The sequence below is a fragment of the Narcine bancroftii genome, chromosome 13 (assembly GCF_036971445.1).
Source record: "Narcine bancroftii isolate sNarBan1 chromosome 13, sNarBan1.hap1, whole genome shotgun sequence".
In the NCBI taxonomy this organism is placed as follows: Eukaryota; Metazoa; Chordata; class Chondrichthyes; order Torpediniformes; family Narcinidae; genus Narcine; species Narcine bancroftii.
Genome location: NC_091481.1, coordinates 70682892 through 70696682, shown reverse-complemented (window position 1 = coordinate 70696682; position 13791 = coordinate 70682892). Strand labels below are relative to the sequence as shown.

Genomic DNA, 13791 nt, shown 5'->3' with positions numbered 1-13791 from the left:
AAGGGTTGCCAACTCTTGTTGTGTTTCCGAGAGGATTGATTACAAACCCCCAGAGAAAACAACCAGAACATTTGCTCATCCTGTCAGTTCGCCTTCGAGGCACGCAGCCTTCTTAGTCATAACCAAAGCACATCTGGATCAGTACCATGTTCAATTTACCACAAGAAACAAGTGTTCAAAAGAATTTTAAAAAATAAATTCTGCTTTAATTTGCTGTGATTTTTCTCTTGGATTTGTTTGCTGCAGGGAGATGAGTTGTTAATTCCAAGTGGCTCCAAGGGAACCAAGGAGAGCTGGCGACCCTTCAAAGCTTTTAGTTCCCTGCAATGACCGATTGATGTGGCCTGATCCAAAAGCTTTCAACGTGCTGAATCGGTAACAAAATCGAAGATGTAAAGAATGTTGCCAATACAGTTGCACACTTAATTGCAAACCAGGAAATTCAAACTCAAGAGATCCCAGAAATCAACTTTAAGAGCAAACATAACCGGCTGCATCATTTGCCCAATATGCCCTCAAGTCTCATGACATAATATCACTACCGAAGCTAAAGTAGAATAAGTTACAGTTTAGAGACCATTTCTAAGTTTAGCTTACAAAAGATAAATATAATGCACATTAAATTCAGGAAGAAGAATACATAAAAAGGTATACTCTTGAATCTGCATTTTAAATTAACTTGTGAAGAGTTTGATGAGCCGTCAATCCACTGCTCCCCTAACTCAACGTGCAATAGAATGACATCTCCACAACTTCAGCAAAGGGATTCCCATTTGCAGGAGTTCTTTGAGCATCCAAGATTTATTATTATATTTTTTAAAACATCCATTTTCAAACTGAAACTTCCCTTGGGAAGTGTGTATTTCTTTAAAAAATTTCGTACCATCCCGTATTCAGAAGCAAGAATTGGATTTCTAGCAGAGAGACAGCTCGGAACTACCCTGGTGTGTTCCTTCATGCAGGAGGCTGGGTCCAGATTCACAGGGTAAAGAGGGCATCTTCCATCTTTTCCTGCTTCTTCTTGGATGCAGCAACAGAGCCAGGGATCTCCGTCGGTGGCGAGGGAAGAGTAGGCAGCCGCTCTGCCGCCTTTGCTCGCTCCTCCAGGAACTTATCAAACTCTGGAAGAAAAATCATCTTTAGAAAAAATTATATTTTGTGTAACACAGATTATTGAAGGTCACACTTAAATTGGATCTCAGATTCTGGCTGAGATGGATATCGCCTCCAGACAAAGGAACTCAGAGCACCCAGACGGGGCTAGCGCAATGCTGAAACAGCGCCAGCAATCCAGGTTCGAATCCAGCGCTATCTGTAAGGAGTATGCACGTTCTGCCCACGTCCGCAGGGGTTTCCTTCGGGTTTTCCGGTTTCCTCCCACCATTCAAAACATATGGGGGCTGCAGGTCAATTGGATGTAATTGGGTGGCACGGGGTCGAAGGCTGAAAGCACCTGTTGCCATGCTGTATGTCAAAATTTAATACATTTAATTAATTTTAAAATGCCTTGGGGGAAATCAGAGAAATTTCCTAGATTCTTCCTCAATTTGGTCAGGTTTTTATATACAGATTTTCCAAATTCTCCCAGATCAAATGATTTTTGGGCGGTGGGGGGGGGGAGAAACAGATGCAGTGAGATGTGCCAAGTATCACTAGAATGTTCAGATGAAGCAGAGTCTGTTCATTGATAGGAGATATTAAAAGAATTGAGATGTTTTTTTTTAATTTTTTTATTTTTCACACCATAAATCACAATAGCCATGATATACACTTTTTCTTTTTCACACATTTACAGTGACTTTTTCTCCCCCCCCTCCCTCCTCCCAAGCCACCCCCCCACCCTCTCATCCATTTTAGGTATACAATCTAGGTTGCATTAATTCTGTCAGACAATGTTGTCAATCAACAAAAATACATCAGAAATTCTACAGAGTCCATTCTTTTCTTTCCTTCTCCTTCCATCAACTTAGGTAATGTTTGTCCCCGGTAGGTTTTCGCTATTGTATTTAATGTAAGGCTCCCATACTTGTTCAAATATTTCAATATTATTTCTTAAACTATATGTTATTTTTTCTAATGGAATACATTTATTCATTTCTATATACCATTGTTGTATTTTCAAATTATCTTCCAATTTCCAGGTTGACATAATACATTTTTTTGCTACGGCTAGGGCTATCTTAACAAATCTTTTTTGTGCATCTTCCAAGTCAATTCCAAAGTCTTTATTTTTTATGTTACTTAGGAGAAAGATCTCTGGATTCTTTGGTATATTGTTTTCTGTTATTTTATTTAATATCTGATTGAGATCATCCCAAAATTTTTCTACTCTCTCACATGTCCAGATTGCATGAATTGTTGTTCCCCTTTCTTTTTTACATCGAAAACATCTATCAGATACTGTTGGGTCCCATTTATTTAACTTTTGCGGTGTAATGTATAGTCTGTGTAACCAATTATATTGTATCATACGCAGCCTCGTATTTATTGTATTTCTCATCGTTCCAGAACATAATTTCTCCCATGTTTCCTTTTTTATCTTTATATTTAAATCTTGTTCCCATTTTTGTTTAGTTTTACCATTTGTTTCCTCATTCTCCTTTTCTTGCAGTTTAATATACATATTTGTTATAAATCTTTTGATTAACATTGTATCTGTAATCACATATTCAAGGTTACTTCCCTCTGGTAAACTCAAATTGCTTCCTAATTTATCTTTCAAGTAGGATCTCAGTTGGTAATATGCCAGTGCTGTATCTCCAGTTATATTGTACTTATCTCTCATTTGTTCAAAGGATAAGAATCTACTTCCTGAAAAACAATTTTCTATTCTTTTAATCCCTTTTTTTTCCCATTTTCTAAAGGAAAGATTGTCTATTGTAAAAGGGAGTAGCTTATTTTGCGTCAATATTAGTTTTGGTAATTGATAATTTGTTTTATTTCTTTCTACATGAATCTTCTTCCATATATTGAGGAAATGGTGTAATACTGGAGAAGTTCTATGTTGTACCAATTTTTCGTCCCATTTATATAATATGTGTTCAGGTATCTTTTCCCCTATTTTATCTAATTCTAATCTCGTCCAGTCTGGTTTTTCCCTTGTTTGATAAAAATCTGATAGGTACCTTAATTGTGCGGCTCTATAATAATTTTTGAAGTTTGGCAATTTAAGCCTCCTTGTTTATACCATTCTGTTAATTTATCTAGTGCTATCCTCGGTTTCCCCCCTTTCCATAAAAATTTCCTTATTATTTTCTTTAACTCTTTGAAGAATTTTTCTGTCAGTTGTATTGGCAATGCCTGAAATAAGTATAGTATCCTTGGAAAAATGTTCATTTTAATACAGTTTATACTTCCTATCAGTGTTAGTGGTAGCTCTTTCCAATGCTCTAAATCGTCCTGTAATTTTTTCATTAGTGGATTGTAATTGAGTTTATATAATTGGCCTAGATTTTTGTTTATTTGTACACCTAGGTATCTTATTGCCTGCATTTGCCATCTGAATGGGGATTCCTTCTTAAATTTTGAGAAATCCGCGTTATTCATAGGCATTGCTTCACTTTTATTTACGTTTATCTTGTATCCCGACACTTCTCCATATTCCTTCAATTTCTTATATAGTTCTTTTATTGATAGTTCTGGTTCTGTTAAGTACACTATCACATCATCCGCAAATAGACTAATTTTATATTCCCTGTCTTTTATTTTTATTCCTTTTATATTATTATCTATTCTTATCAATTCTGCTAGTGGTTCTATAGCTAGCGCAAACAATAATGGTGATAGTGGGCATCCCTGCCGCGTTGACCTGCTTAAGTTAAATTGCTTTGATACATGTCCATTTACTGTCACTTTCGCTAACGGTCCCTTATATAATGCTTTAATCCAATTAATATACTTCTCCGGTAAACTGAATTTTTGCAATACTTTGAACAAGTAATTCCATTCTACTCTGTCGAAGGCCTTCTCTGCGTCTAAAGCAACTGCTACTGCAGGTGCTTTATTTCCTTCTACTGCATGAATTAAGTTAATAAATTTACAAATATTGTCTGTTGTGCGTCTTTTTTTGATAAATCCAGTTTGGTCTAAATTTACCATTTTCGGTACCTGTTCTGCTAATCTGTTTGCTAATAGTTTAGCTATTATCTTATAATCTGTGTTTAGCAGAGATATTGGTCTATATGACGCTGGTGTGAGTGGATCTTTCCCTTGTTTTAGTATCACTGTAATTATTGCTGTTTTACATGAATCTGGTAAGTTTTGTGTCTCATCAATCTGGTTGATTACATCCAGGAGGGGCGGTATTAATAGATCTTTAAATGTTTTGTAGAATTCTATTGGGAGTCCATCCTCTCCTGGTGTCTTATTATTTGGTAATTTTTTTATTATCTCTTGTATTTCTACTGTTCCAAATGGTTCTGTTAATTTATTTTGTTCCTCTATTTGTAGTTTTGGTAGTTCAATTTTAGTCAAAAATTCATCTATTTTCCCTTCTTTCCCTTCGTTTTCAGTTCGGTATAATTGTTCATAGAATTCTCTGAAGTTTTCCTTAATTTCTTTTGGATTATATGTAATTTGTTTGTCTTTTTTCCTTGTTGCCAATACCATTTTCTTAGTTTGCTCTGTCTTAAGCTGCCATGCTAAGATTTTGTGTGTTTTTTCACCTAGTTCATAATATTTCTGTTTTGTCTTCATTATATTCTTCTCCACCTTATATGTTTGTAATGTTTCATATTTTATTTTTTTATCTGCCAATTCTCTTCTTTTGGTTGTATCTTCCTTTATTGCTAATTTTTTTTCTATGTTTACTATTTCCCTTTCCAACTGCTCTGTTTCCTGTTTATAGTCCTTCTTCATCTTGGTTGCATAACTTATTATTTGTCCTCTAATGAATGCTTTCATTGCGTCCCATAGTATAAACTTATCTTCCACTGATTCCGTATTTACTTCGAAGTACATTTTTAATTGTTTTTCAATAAATTCTCTAAAATCCTGTCTTTTAAGTAGCATGGGGTTTAATCTCCATCTATACATTCTTGGAGGGATGTCCACTAGCTTTACTGTCAGTATTAAGGGTGAATGGTCCGATAGCATTCTCGCTTTATATTCTGTTTTTCTTACTCTATCCTGCATACTAGCTGATAACAAAAATAGGTCTATTCTTGAGTATGTTTTATGTCTAGTCGAGTAGTATGAGTATTCCTTTTCTTTTGGGTTTTGTTTCCTCCATATGTCCACAAGTTTCATTTCTTGCATTGATTTAATTATAAATTTGGTTACTTTGTTCTTCCTGTTAATTTTTTTCCCCGTTTTATCCATATTTGGATCCAAATTCAGATTTAAATCCCCTCCTATTAGTATGTTCCCTTGCGTATTCGCTACCTTCAAAAAGATATCTTGCATAAACTTTTGATCTTCTTCGTTAGGTGAATATATATTAAGTAGATTCCAAAGCTCCGAATATATCTGACATTTTATCATAACATATCTCCCTGCTGGATCTATTATTTCCTCTTCTATTTTAAATGGCACATTTTTGCTAATTAATATAGCCACTCCTCTTGCTTTTGAATTATACGATGCTGCTGTTACATGTCCTACCCAATCTCTCTTTAATTTCTTGTGCTCCAATTCAGTTAAGTGTGTTTCTTGGACAAATGCTATATCTATTTTTTCCTTTTTCAGTAAATTTAGTAGTTTCTTCCTTTTAATTTGGTTATGTATTCCATTAATATTTAAAGTCATATAGTTCAGCGTAGCCATTTTATATTTTGTTTATCTTCTCTTTCCATTTTTCCATCCTTACCTTTCCTCCTTTTCCATTTCTGTTTTCTTATTTTCATCTCTTTACCAGACAACATTCCTACAACATCCAACATTTTCCTTATTCTCCTACTTCTATCTTCTTTATCCCCAATCTCCCCTTCCCCTCCTGAGTTGTCCTTTATCCCTTGTCGGACAACCACATCTCCCCTCTCCATTTGGATTTGCGAATCCACTCGCAAGCGTCAACTGATTTTGCAGTGACCGCTCTTTTCCCCCACCCAGTCCCCCCCAGAAAAGATTTCACTTTTCATATGTCACAAAGGTCACTCTTTTAATTCCCTCCTTATTCTCTCTATTCCATTACCTTCCCTTATTAATTCTTGTCTATACTATCTATGTTTTCCTCTAATTACAGATACTTTCCCGTATGCCCATTGTCTCTATTCACTCTTATACCTCTTTACCCGCATACATATCAATCGTGGTCATTTTTACCCTCATTACCCGTCTTCATCCCTCAGTCTATTTTTGTCTTTACCCACATACATATCAATCGTGATCATTTTTACTCTCATTACCCGTCTTCATCCCTCAGTCTATTTTTGTAATTGTTCTGCAAATTTTCGTGCTTCTTCTGGATCCGAGAACAGTCTGTTTTGTTGTCCTGGAATAAATATTTTCAATACCGCAGGATGCTTCAGTGTAAATTTATAGCCTTTCTTCCATAAAATCGCCTTTGCTGTATTGAACTCTTTTCTCTTCTTTAGGAGTTCAAAACTTATATCTGGATAAATGAAGATTTTTTGCCCTTTCTACTCCAGTTGTTTGTTGCCCTCTCTTACTTTTTCCATTGTCTTCTCCAGTACCTTTTCTCTTGTAGTATATCTTAGGAATTTTACTACAATAGATCTTGGTTTTTGTTGTGGTTGTGGTTTAGAGGCCAATGCTCTATGTGCCCTTTCTATTTCCATTTCTTGCTGTAGTTCTGGACATCCTAGGGTCTTAGGGATCCACTCTTTTATAAACTCCCTCATATTCTTGCCTTCTTCATCTTCCTTAAGGCCCACTATCTTTATGTTACTTCTTCTGTTATAATTTTCCATTATATCTATTTTTTGAGCTAGTAGTTCTTGTGTCTCTTTAGTTTTTTTATTAGATTCCTCCAATTTCTTTTTTAAGTCTTCTACCTCCATTTCTGCTGCTACTGCCCGTTCTTCCATCTTGTCCATTTTTTTCCCCATTTCTGTTAAGGTCATATCTATTTTATTCACTTTCTCTTCTGTGTTGTTTATTCTTTTTCTTAAATCATTGAATTCCTGTGTTTGCCATTCTTTAAATGACTCCATGTATCCTCTAACAATAGCAAGTATATCCTTTACCTTGCCTTTCCCTTCATCTATTTCACTGTACTCTTCCTCTTCTTCTTCCTCTGGGTTGGCCATCTGTTGTTTCTTTGGTGCCCTTTCCTCCTCTTCTTTCTTGTTTCTATTGTCTTCTGTGGTCTCTTCTTGCTGCAGGTGTTCTGCAGCTGTCGTTGCCGGCTGTGGAGATCGACTCCCCAGCTGGTCCCCCCTCCTGTCGGTGTGTTTTTTTTCATGCGCACTTTTACTCGGCTCTGTGAGCCATTGTTGTAGTTCTTTTTCTACCGACCTGAGGTAGTGGGCTCCTCTCTCCACAGCGGGCCTCTTCGGACAGGTAAGGCCTTCACCTTTTTCCTCCGTTGTCTTCTCTTCCTCTCTTCTTACCGTTGATTTTGATTTTTCTTCTTTTGTCTCCATCTTCTTTCCACCTTTATACTCACTTTTCTTTAACATGTATTTCTGTACCTTTGTATTTTCTCTTGTTTTTCCCGACTTTTCTGGAGAGGGCTGGAGTTCACCGTCCGGCCACTACTCCATCACGTGACTCCAAGAATTGAGATGTATTTTTTAAAAAAAATACACATAAACATTTCCCTCTTGAATATACACAGTGTTATTTTCTCCCCTTTTTGAGATGTATTTTCTGATGGGAGAGTATTCATCATCTTGCAATTTCCATGTTAGAGTCTAGTTTCAAGAGGTCTCAATAAACAGTCTCAAGCAAAATTAGACAAAGGGAAACCCACACACAGAAATCACTCAAAGGATACTAGAAAAGAACAAAGGTATCAAATAAACTAACAATTAAACAGGTTTAAAATGTCAGGATAAGTGATTTAAAAGGAGAGAAATTGAAGATGGATTAAAATTAAACATTTCCTATGGGAAATGGAAGATGAAAGCGGTTAAAAACCAACAGATAAAATGCTGGAAGAATTCTTAGATCGACTATTTTTTGTTGTGGAGAATTGTGATGGGCTTTGGGAGAACTATCGTCTGTAAGAATGGAAGGAATTGACAAACACGTCAAGATGGGTACATGTCTGAGTAGCCCCAGGAGTTGTACCAGCTAAATGTTTTCATTGTTAAATTCTAAGATTGGACCATTACCAGCACTTGGATTTATGAACTCAATTTAAAAGGGAAAAAGGGCAACCAATTAGTACTTCAAATCTGGCTACGGTTTAATTTATAGAATCCAAACCAACAACAACATTTTGGGATAATATATTTTATTTGCAGATCTTTGGTGACCTTTTGATAGAAGCCTTGACAGGTGATGGGAACCCTCATAGTATAATGAAAAAAAGCAGCAATACAAATGAGATGGGATTGATCAATGATCAATGTTAGAATGTGACCAGTGACGATGGCGTTTTCAGCGCACATGATATAAATTCTTTTTTAAATCAAGTTTTCAAGAGTGAAGAAAAAAAGTCGAATGTTGAGACTAAACTCAGAATCTGGCTGGATGATCCCCAGGTGACATTTATGATTATAAAATTTGTTAGAAATACGTTAAGAAATTTAAAAGGAAGACCATAAAATAATTACAGTAAAACCTCCAGTATCCGGCACCTTTTGAGGATTAGGCGATGCCAGATAAGTGAATTTTCCGGTTGCTTGAGATTGTGTATGCCAATTTTAAACTTGCGTATTTTTTTAATCTATTTATTTTCCATAATTTTTTTTGATGGTTGCTTGAATTCCAGATAACAGGGGTTTTACTGTACTTATTCAAACAGATTGTTATGATTGTCAAGGACAAAATGTGAAAGGAGGGCAGAAAGAAATTACCTTCACTTGTTACTCCTTCAGAATCATTGCCCAATTCACCTTTCTAAAATGATAGAAAAGATTTGAGTCATTCCTTTGTACTAAATATAAAATTCTCTCCTTTTGCTTTCAAAATTGCCTCTAACCTTTTCCAACTAGATGAATTAATACAAATGTTCAGCTGATTCACTGACAGCTCTTCCCATCAATGTGTCACATCCTACTTTAGACTTGATGGCTATTGCCACAGCTGACAAATGTCTTGACAGAAGCCAACAAAAATGAATAAATTCATTACATGGCCTGATTCAGATGCTGATTAAATCCACTTCTCTCAAATCCCAGTGTGCTTCAACACAAGGATGCAGTGAACAGCATCAAAGCGATGTGGATTCAAATCCCACATCTATAATGGAACATCTTCTTGATCAGAATTGCAGATTCTCCAAACTTACTCACCTACAGCTACTGTTTCATATCAGGCCGAGTCATCCAAAGCCATCAAGCTCAAAGTTACTTCAACTCACACAACACAACATTACTTCATCAGTACTGACATTTAGTTGGGTTCAGTTTAATTTTCTCCTTTAAAGTCTCATTGAGAAAGGAATGGTATACATCCACGTCGTAAACTTGTCACCTTCAAGCTGTAATTGTTTAGGTTAGTGCTCGCAACCTTTCTCCCCCCCACTCACATACCACCTTAATTAATCCCTTACAAGGCACCTATGGTATTTATGGTGAGATACACTATGTTAGGTGAAAATCTCAATGCTATAAACGTGGTACAGTTAGCGTAGCAGTTATTTGGGGGGTGGCACGGTTAGTGTGGTTATTTGGAGGGTGGCACGGTTAGTGTGGTTATTTGGAGGGTGGCACGGTTAACATAATGGTTATTTGGGGCGGCACGGTTAGCATAGAAGTTAGCGCAATGCTATTACAGCACCAGTGATCCTGGCTTGAATCTGGCGTTGTCTGTAAGGAGTTTGCATGTCTTCCCCACGTCTGCATGGGTTTCCTCCCACCCTTCAAAATGTATGTGGTGGGGGGGGGGGGGGGAATGTAGGTTAATCGGCACTCGCCCATGGGCCGGAAGGGGCTTTTACTGCGCTATGTGTCTAAATTTAATTTTTAACAGCATCTGAGGAAATCGGACTATGGGTCATAAACACAGCGCAGTCATGGAGATCATATAATCCTAGACATTCTTTCAGTGGAATCAGCTGAATAAAATGGGTGAGATAAACAACGACATGGCTGTGGGCCAAGAACCAGGTATTGCATCGCAGAGCACAACACTAGTAATTTGACTCTTGTCTGTTGTAGCTTTTGGAAACTATCTCGTTGGTCCCACTGTCCTGCTCTTTTTCCCCCACTGGCCTTCAGAAAAGGATCCAATCCAAGAAATCTTGATTCAACGGTACTGATTTCTTCTTGCCAATGCTACTCAGGAAAGTTTAAGGTAGATTGGCAGGAGGCTGGGGCCCAGAGAGGAGATGAGAAGTTGGGGACTAATACTGTACTCAGAGGGAGAAATTTAGTGGCAGGAAAGAAGGAGGGCAGCAAAGAGAGAGGAAAGATCTGTGGTTTAATTTATTTCAAATACAAGAATTTGGGTTAGGGTTAAATTGAATCTCAGATTCTGGCTGAGATGGATATCACCTCCAGACAAAGGAACTCAGAGCACCCAGATGGGGTAGTGCGGTTAGTGCAATGCTGAAAGAGCACCAGCAATCCGGGTTCGAATCCAGCACGTTATGCCCATGTCTGCAGGGGTTTCCTTCAGGTTTTCCGGTTTCCTCCATTACATAGACAGGCAGACAGGTCAATGGCTTGGAAGACAGGAATATTATCACCATGCAGAAACATGGCCAAGAGGAGGCCAAGACTGGCAGTTTAATGTTCAGATGCTATGGGTGCACCTGAGAAACAGGGAAAATGAGGCAGGGAGGATGTGGAGGCAGAGGTTGCTTTTTTGATGAGGGAAGACATAATAAATGGCTGGAGAGGATATTCTTGGGAGATTGTCCAGTGAAACTAGAGGTAGAACTTAGAATGGAAAGATCATTTTGATGGAACTGTTATGTAGGCCCCCGACGAGGAGTTGGAGCAGGAATAAGGGGGTAGAAATGGCAAATCACTGCAAAAATAACCGATAGTATTACTGGCAGATTTTAACTTCCCCAATATTGACCAGAAAACCCAGAGGGCAAAGCCTTGGACAGGGTGGCATGTGTTAAATGAACCACAAACATTATATTGTGGGCAGAGTGATGGAAAAAGATGGTTCAAAATTGGAGAAAGGTTGATTTTGGAGCAATCATGCAGGATGCGACAGCAGCTGATTGGGAGAGGATATTTGCAGGTAGAGGGATGGCAGGAAAGTGGATCTTTTTACATGCAAGGCAGCAAGAGTTCAGGCATGGAATGTTCCTGTGAGGGCAAAGGTGAGGGGAGCAAAATAAAGAAACCCTGGTTGATGAGGGGTAGAGACTCTGGTCAGTAAAAAGGCTGACATCAATCCAGATTAAATGAGGATTAGTGTAGGAGGACATGAGAGGGAAATCACAAGGGCAAAAGGAGAACAGAATATGGAGTTGGCTGGCAGGATAAAGCAAAATCTACGGGATAATAAGAGCAAAAAGATGGCTGGAGAGAGAATTAATCCCATTAAATATCAACGTGGCTGCTTCTGTGTGGTGAGATTCTAAACGAGTATTTTTGAGCTGTCTTTATTGTGGACTTCCTTGCCAGTCCACACCCAGAAATTAGTTCCTTCTGCCACTCCCAACCCATCCCTGGAGACAAGGAGTTTAACAGCATGGAAACAGGCCCTTTGGTCTGATAACCATGCTGGTCCCATTTGCCTCTAAATTTTTCTCTCTTCAGCTCCCTTCCTCTCCCAGCCCAACCCCATTACCGCCCACTCGGATTCCTTCCTTCTCACACCCTGATCACTGGTGCCACTTGTACCCCACCCACACCTCATCACTACCCCACCCAAACCAACACAGCTCTCAGCCCCCTTTATTCTCAAACTGCAACCACTCTCATGCAGCAGAAGTATCTGTGGTAAACTGCATCTCTCAGCTTGACTTACCAGCATTAGGGCAATCCTGGGAGATTAAAGAAATAAGTTCTGTCAGATGGTGTGAACACATCAAGGGCCAATGACAAGTCTTGAAATGGCCAGGGAACATTTGGTGGAATCGAATGAAACAAGTCAGAAACACGGTTTGTGTAGCGGTTAGCGTGACGCTGTTACAGCGCCAGTGATCGGGACAGGGGATTGAATCCTGTGCTGTCTGTGAGGAGTTTGTATGTTCTCCCCGTGTCTATGTGGGTTTTCCCTGGATGCTCCGGTTTCCTCCCTTCAAAAATGTACCAGGTTAATTGGGTGTGATTGTGAAGCACGGGCTCGTGGGCCAGATGAGCCTATTACTGTACTGTTTGTCTAAAAAAATAACATGCAGGATCATAATTAGTTTTCTATTGAGTACAGAGCCTGCAACAGAATTGAATGTTGGCTGCGTCCCTCAGTTGCAGTGGATCGAAACCTGAAATATCATCTCACCAACTCTCAAAGGATTTATTGTCATAATAGTGACTCCACCATTGGAAGCCAAGGGAAAGATGCTGATGGCAGGGTCAGGGAGTGAAAAAGATCTCAGATGTTCTGAATGATCTACTTGGAGGAAAGCAAAGCCTCTCTCATTCTTCACGTACACTTGTCCTTGATGGAGGCAGCTGAGGTTAGTGGGATAAATGCCCCTTGTAGAGTGATAAAGACTTTTTCTATACGGGGAGAGAAACCTCCAATCACAACAGCAGAGCCGTACATGCATTCAGCCCCAGACACAATTAGCCCAGCAGTTAGCACAATGCTGTTACGGCACCAGCGATGCAGGTTCGAATCCAAACTGTATGTAAGGAGTTTGTACGTTCTCCCCATGTCTCCGTTGGTTTTCCCCGGGTGATCTGGTTTCCTCCCGCTCTCTAAAACATATGGGGATTGTAAGTCAATGTGGGCGTAAATGGGTGACATGGGTTTAAATGGCCATTTAAATTTACTGTGTTGTAAATAAATTTAAATTTCAAAATGCATATTTCTCCCAAAAACCTGGGAGAATGACCTCTGCGTCCCCAAGGGAACTTACTGCTTTGAAAGCCCTCTGTAGGCCACAATCCCAAGTGCTCACAGTTTCCAAATCCCTTTTGTTTTTAACCTGCAGGGGCTCTCGTTTTTTGAGAATGTTCATTTAAACATTTTTTTTTAAAAAGAGATACAGCACAGTAACAGGCCCTTCTGGCCCACGAGCCCTTGCTGCCCAATTACACCCAACTGCCCAATTACACCCCTGGTACGTTTTAGAGGAAACCAGAGTCCCCAGGAAAAACCCACATGGGTGACGGGGAGAATGTACAGACTCATTACAGACAGCACCAGATTTGAACCTCAATCCAGATTGGTGGCGCTGGAAAAGCGTTGCGCTAACTGCTACGTTATCCATACCATCTTCACAGACAATGCAATTCTTCTAATGAATTAAGCATTTTCCCTAAATCCCTTTGCCTCACGCTTCAAAGCACTAGCTTTGAAGTGGTCCAAAATTCCTACATCAGTAGGTTCCAGCTTTAGAATGGCAGTTCTAACACTTCTACGATTAAGGACAAATAATGGGTGAGAAAAAAAGCAGCTCTTCCTCCTTTAGTACAAGATAAAGACACCTTTTCACTTTAAATCTGAAAAAGTAAAGTGCTGACCTTAATCACGATTAAAGCTAATGTTTCAATATATTCTATCAGGGCACAAATGAACTTGAAGCTCCCACTTATGGCAATGGCTTATCAGACACTGATTCACTAGGTAGTGGACCTGCGTGTGTTT

General features: G+C 38.7%; 1 protein-coding gene across 4 annotated transcripts in view; it reads right to left on the bottom strand.

Moving 5' to 3' along the window:
- Positions 1-184: 184 nt before the first annotated feature.
- The window catches only part of tom1 (target of myb1 membrane trafficking protein), a 74139-nt gene continuing 60532 nt past the window's right edge, over positions 185-13791 (bottom strand). For 3 of the 4 annotated variants that reach the window (XM_069907971.1, XM_069907972.1, XM_069907973.1), the window contains 2 exons: positions 8925-8967; positions 185-1121 (listed from right to left, as the gene is read on the bottom strand). In XM_069907971.1, the coding sequence (XP_069764072.1) occupies positions 979-1121; positions 8925-8967 (186 nt within the window). In that variant the 3' untranslated portion in view covers positions 185-978. Of the gene's footprint in view, positions 1122-8924; positions 8968-13791 lie in introns of those variants that run through there. The other variant, XM_069907976.1, reaches the window with a different exon arrangement.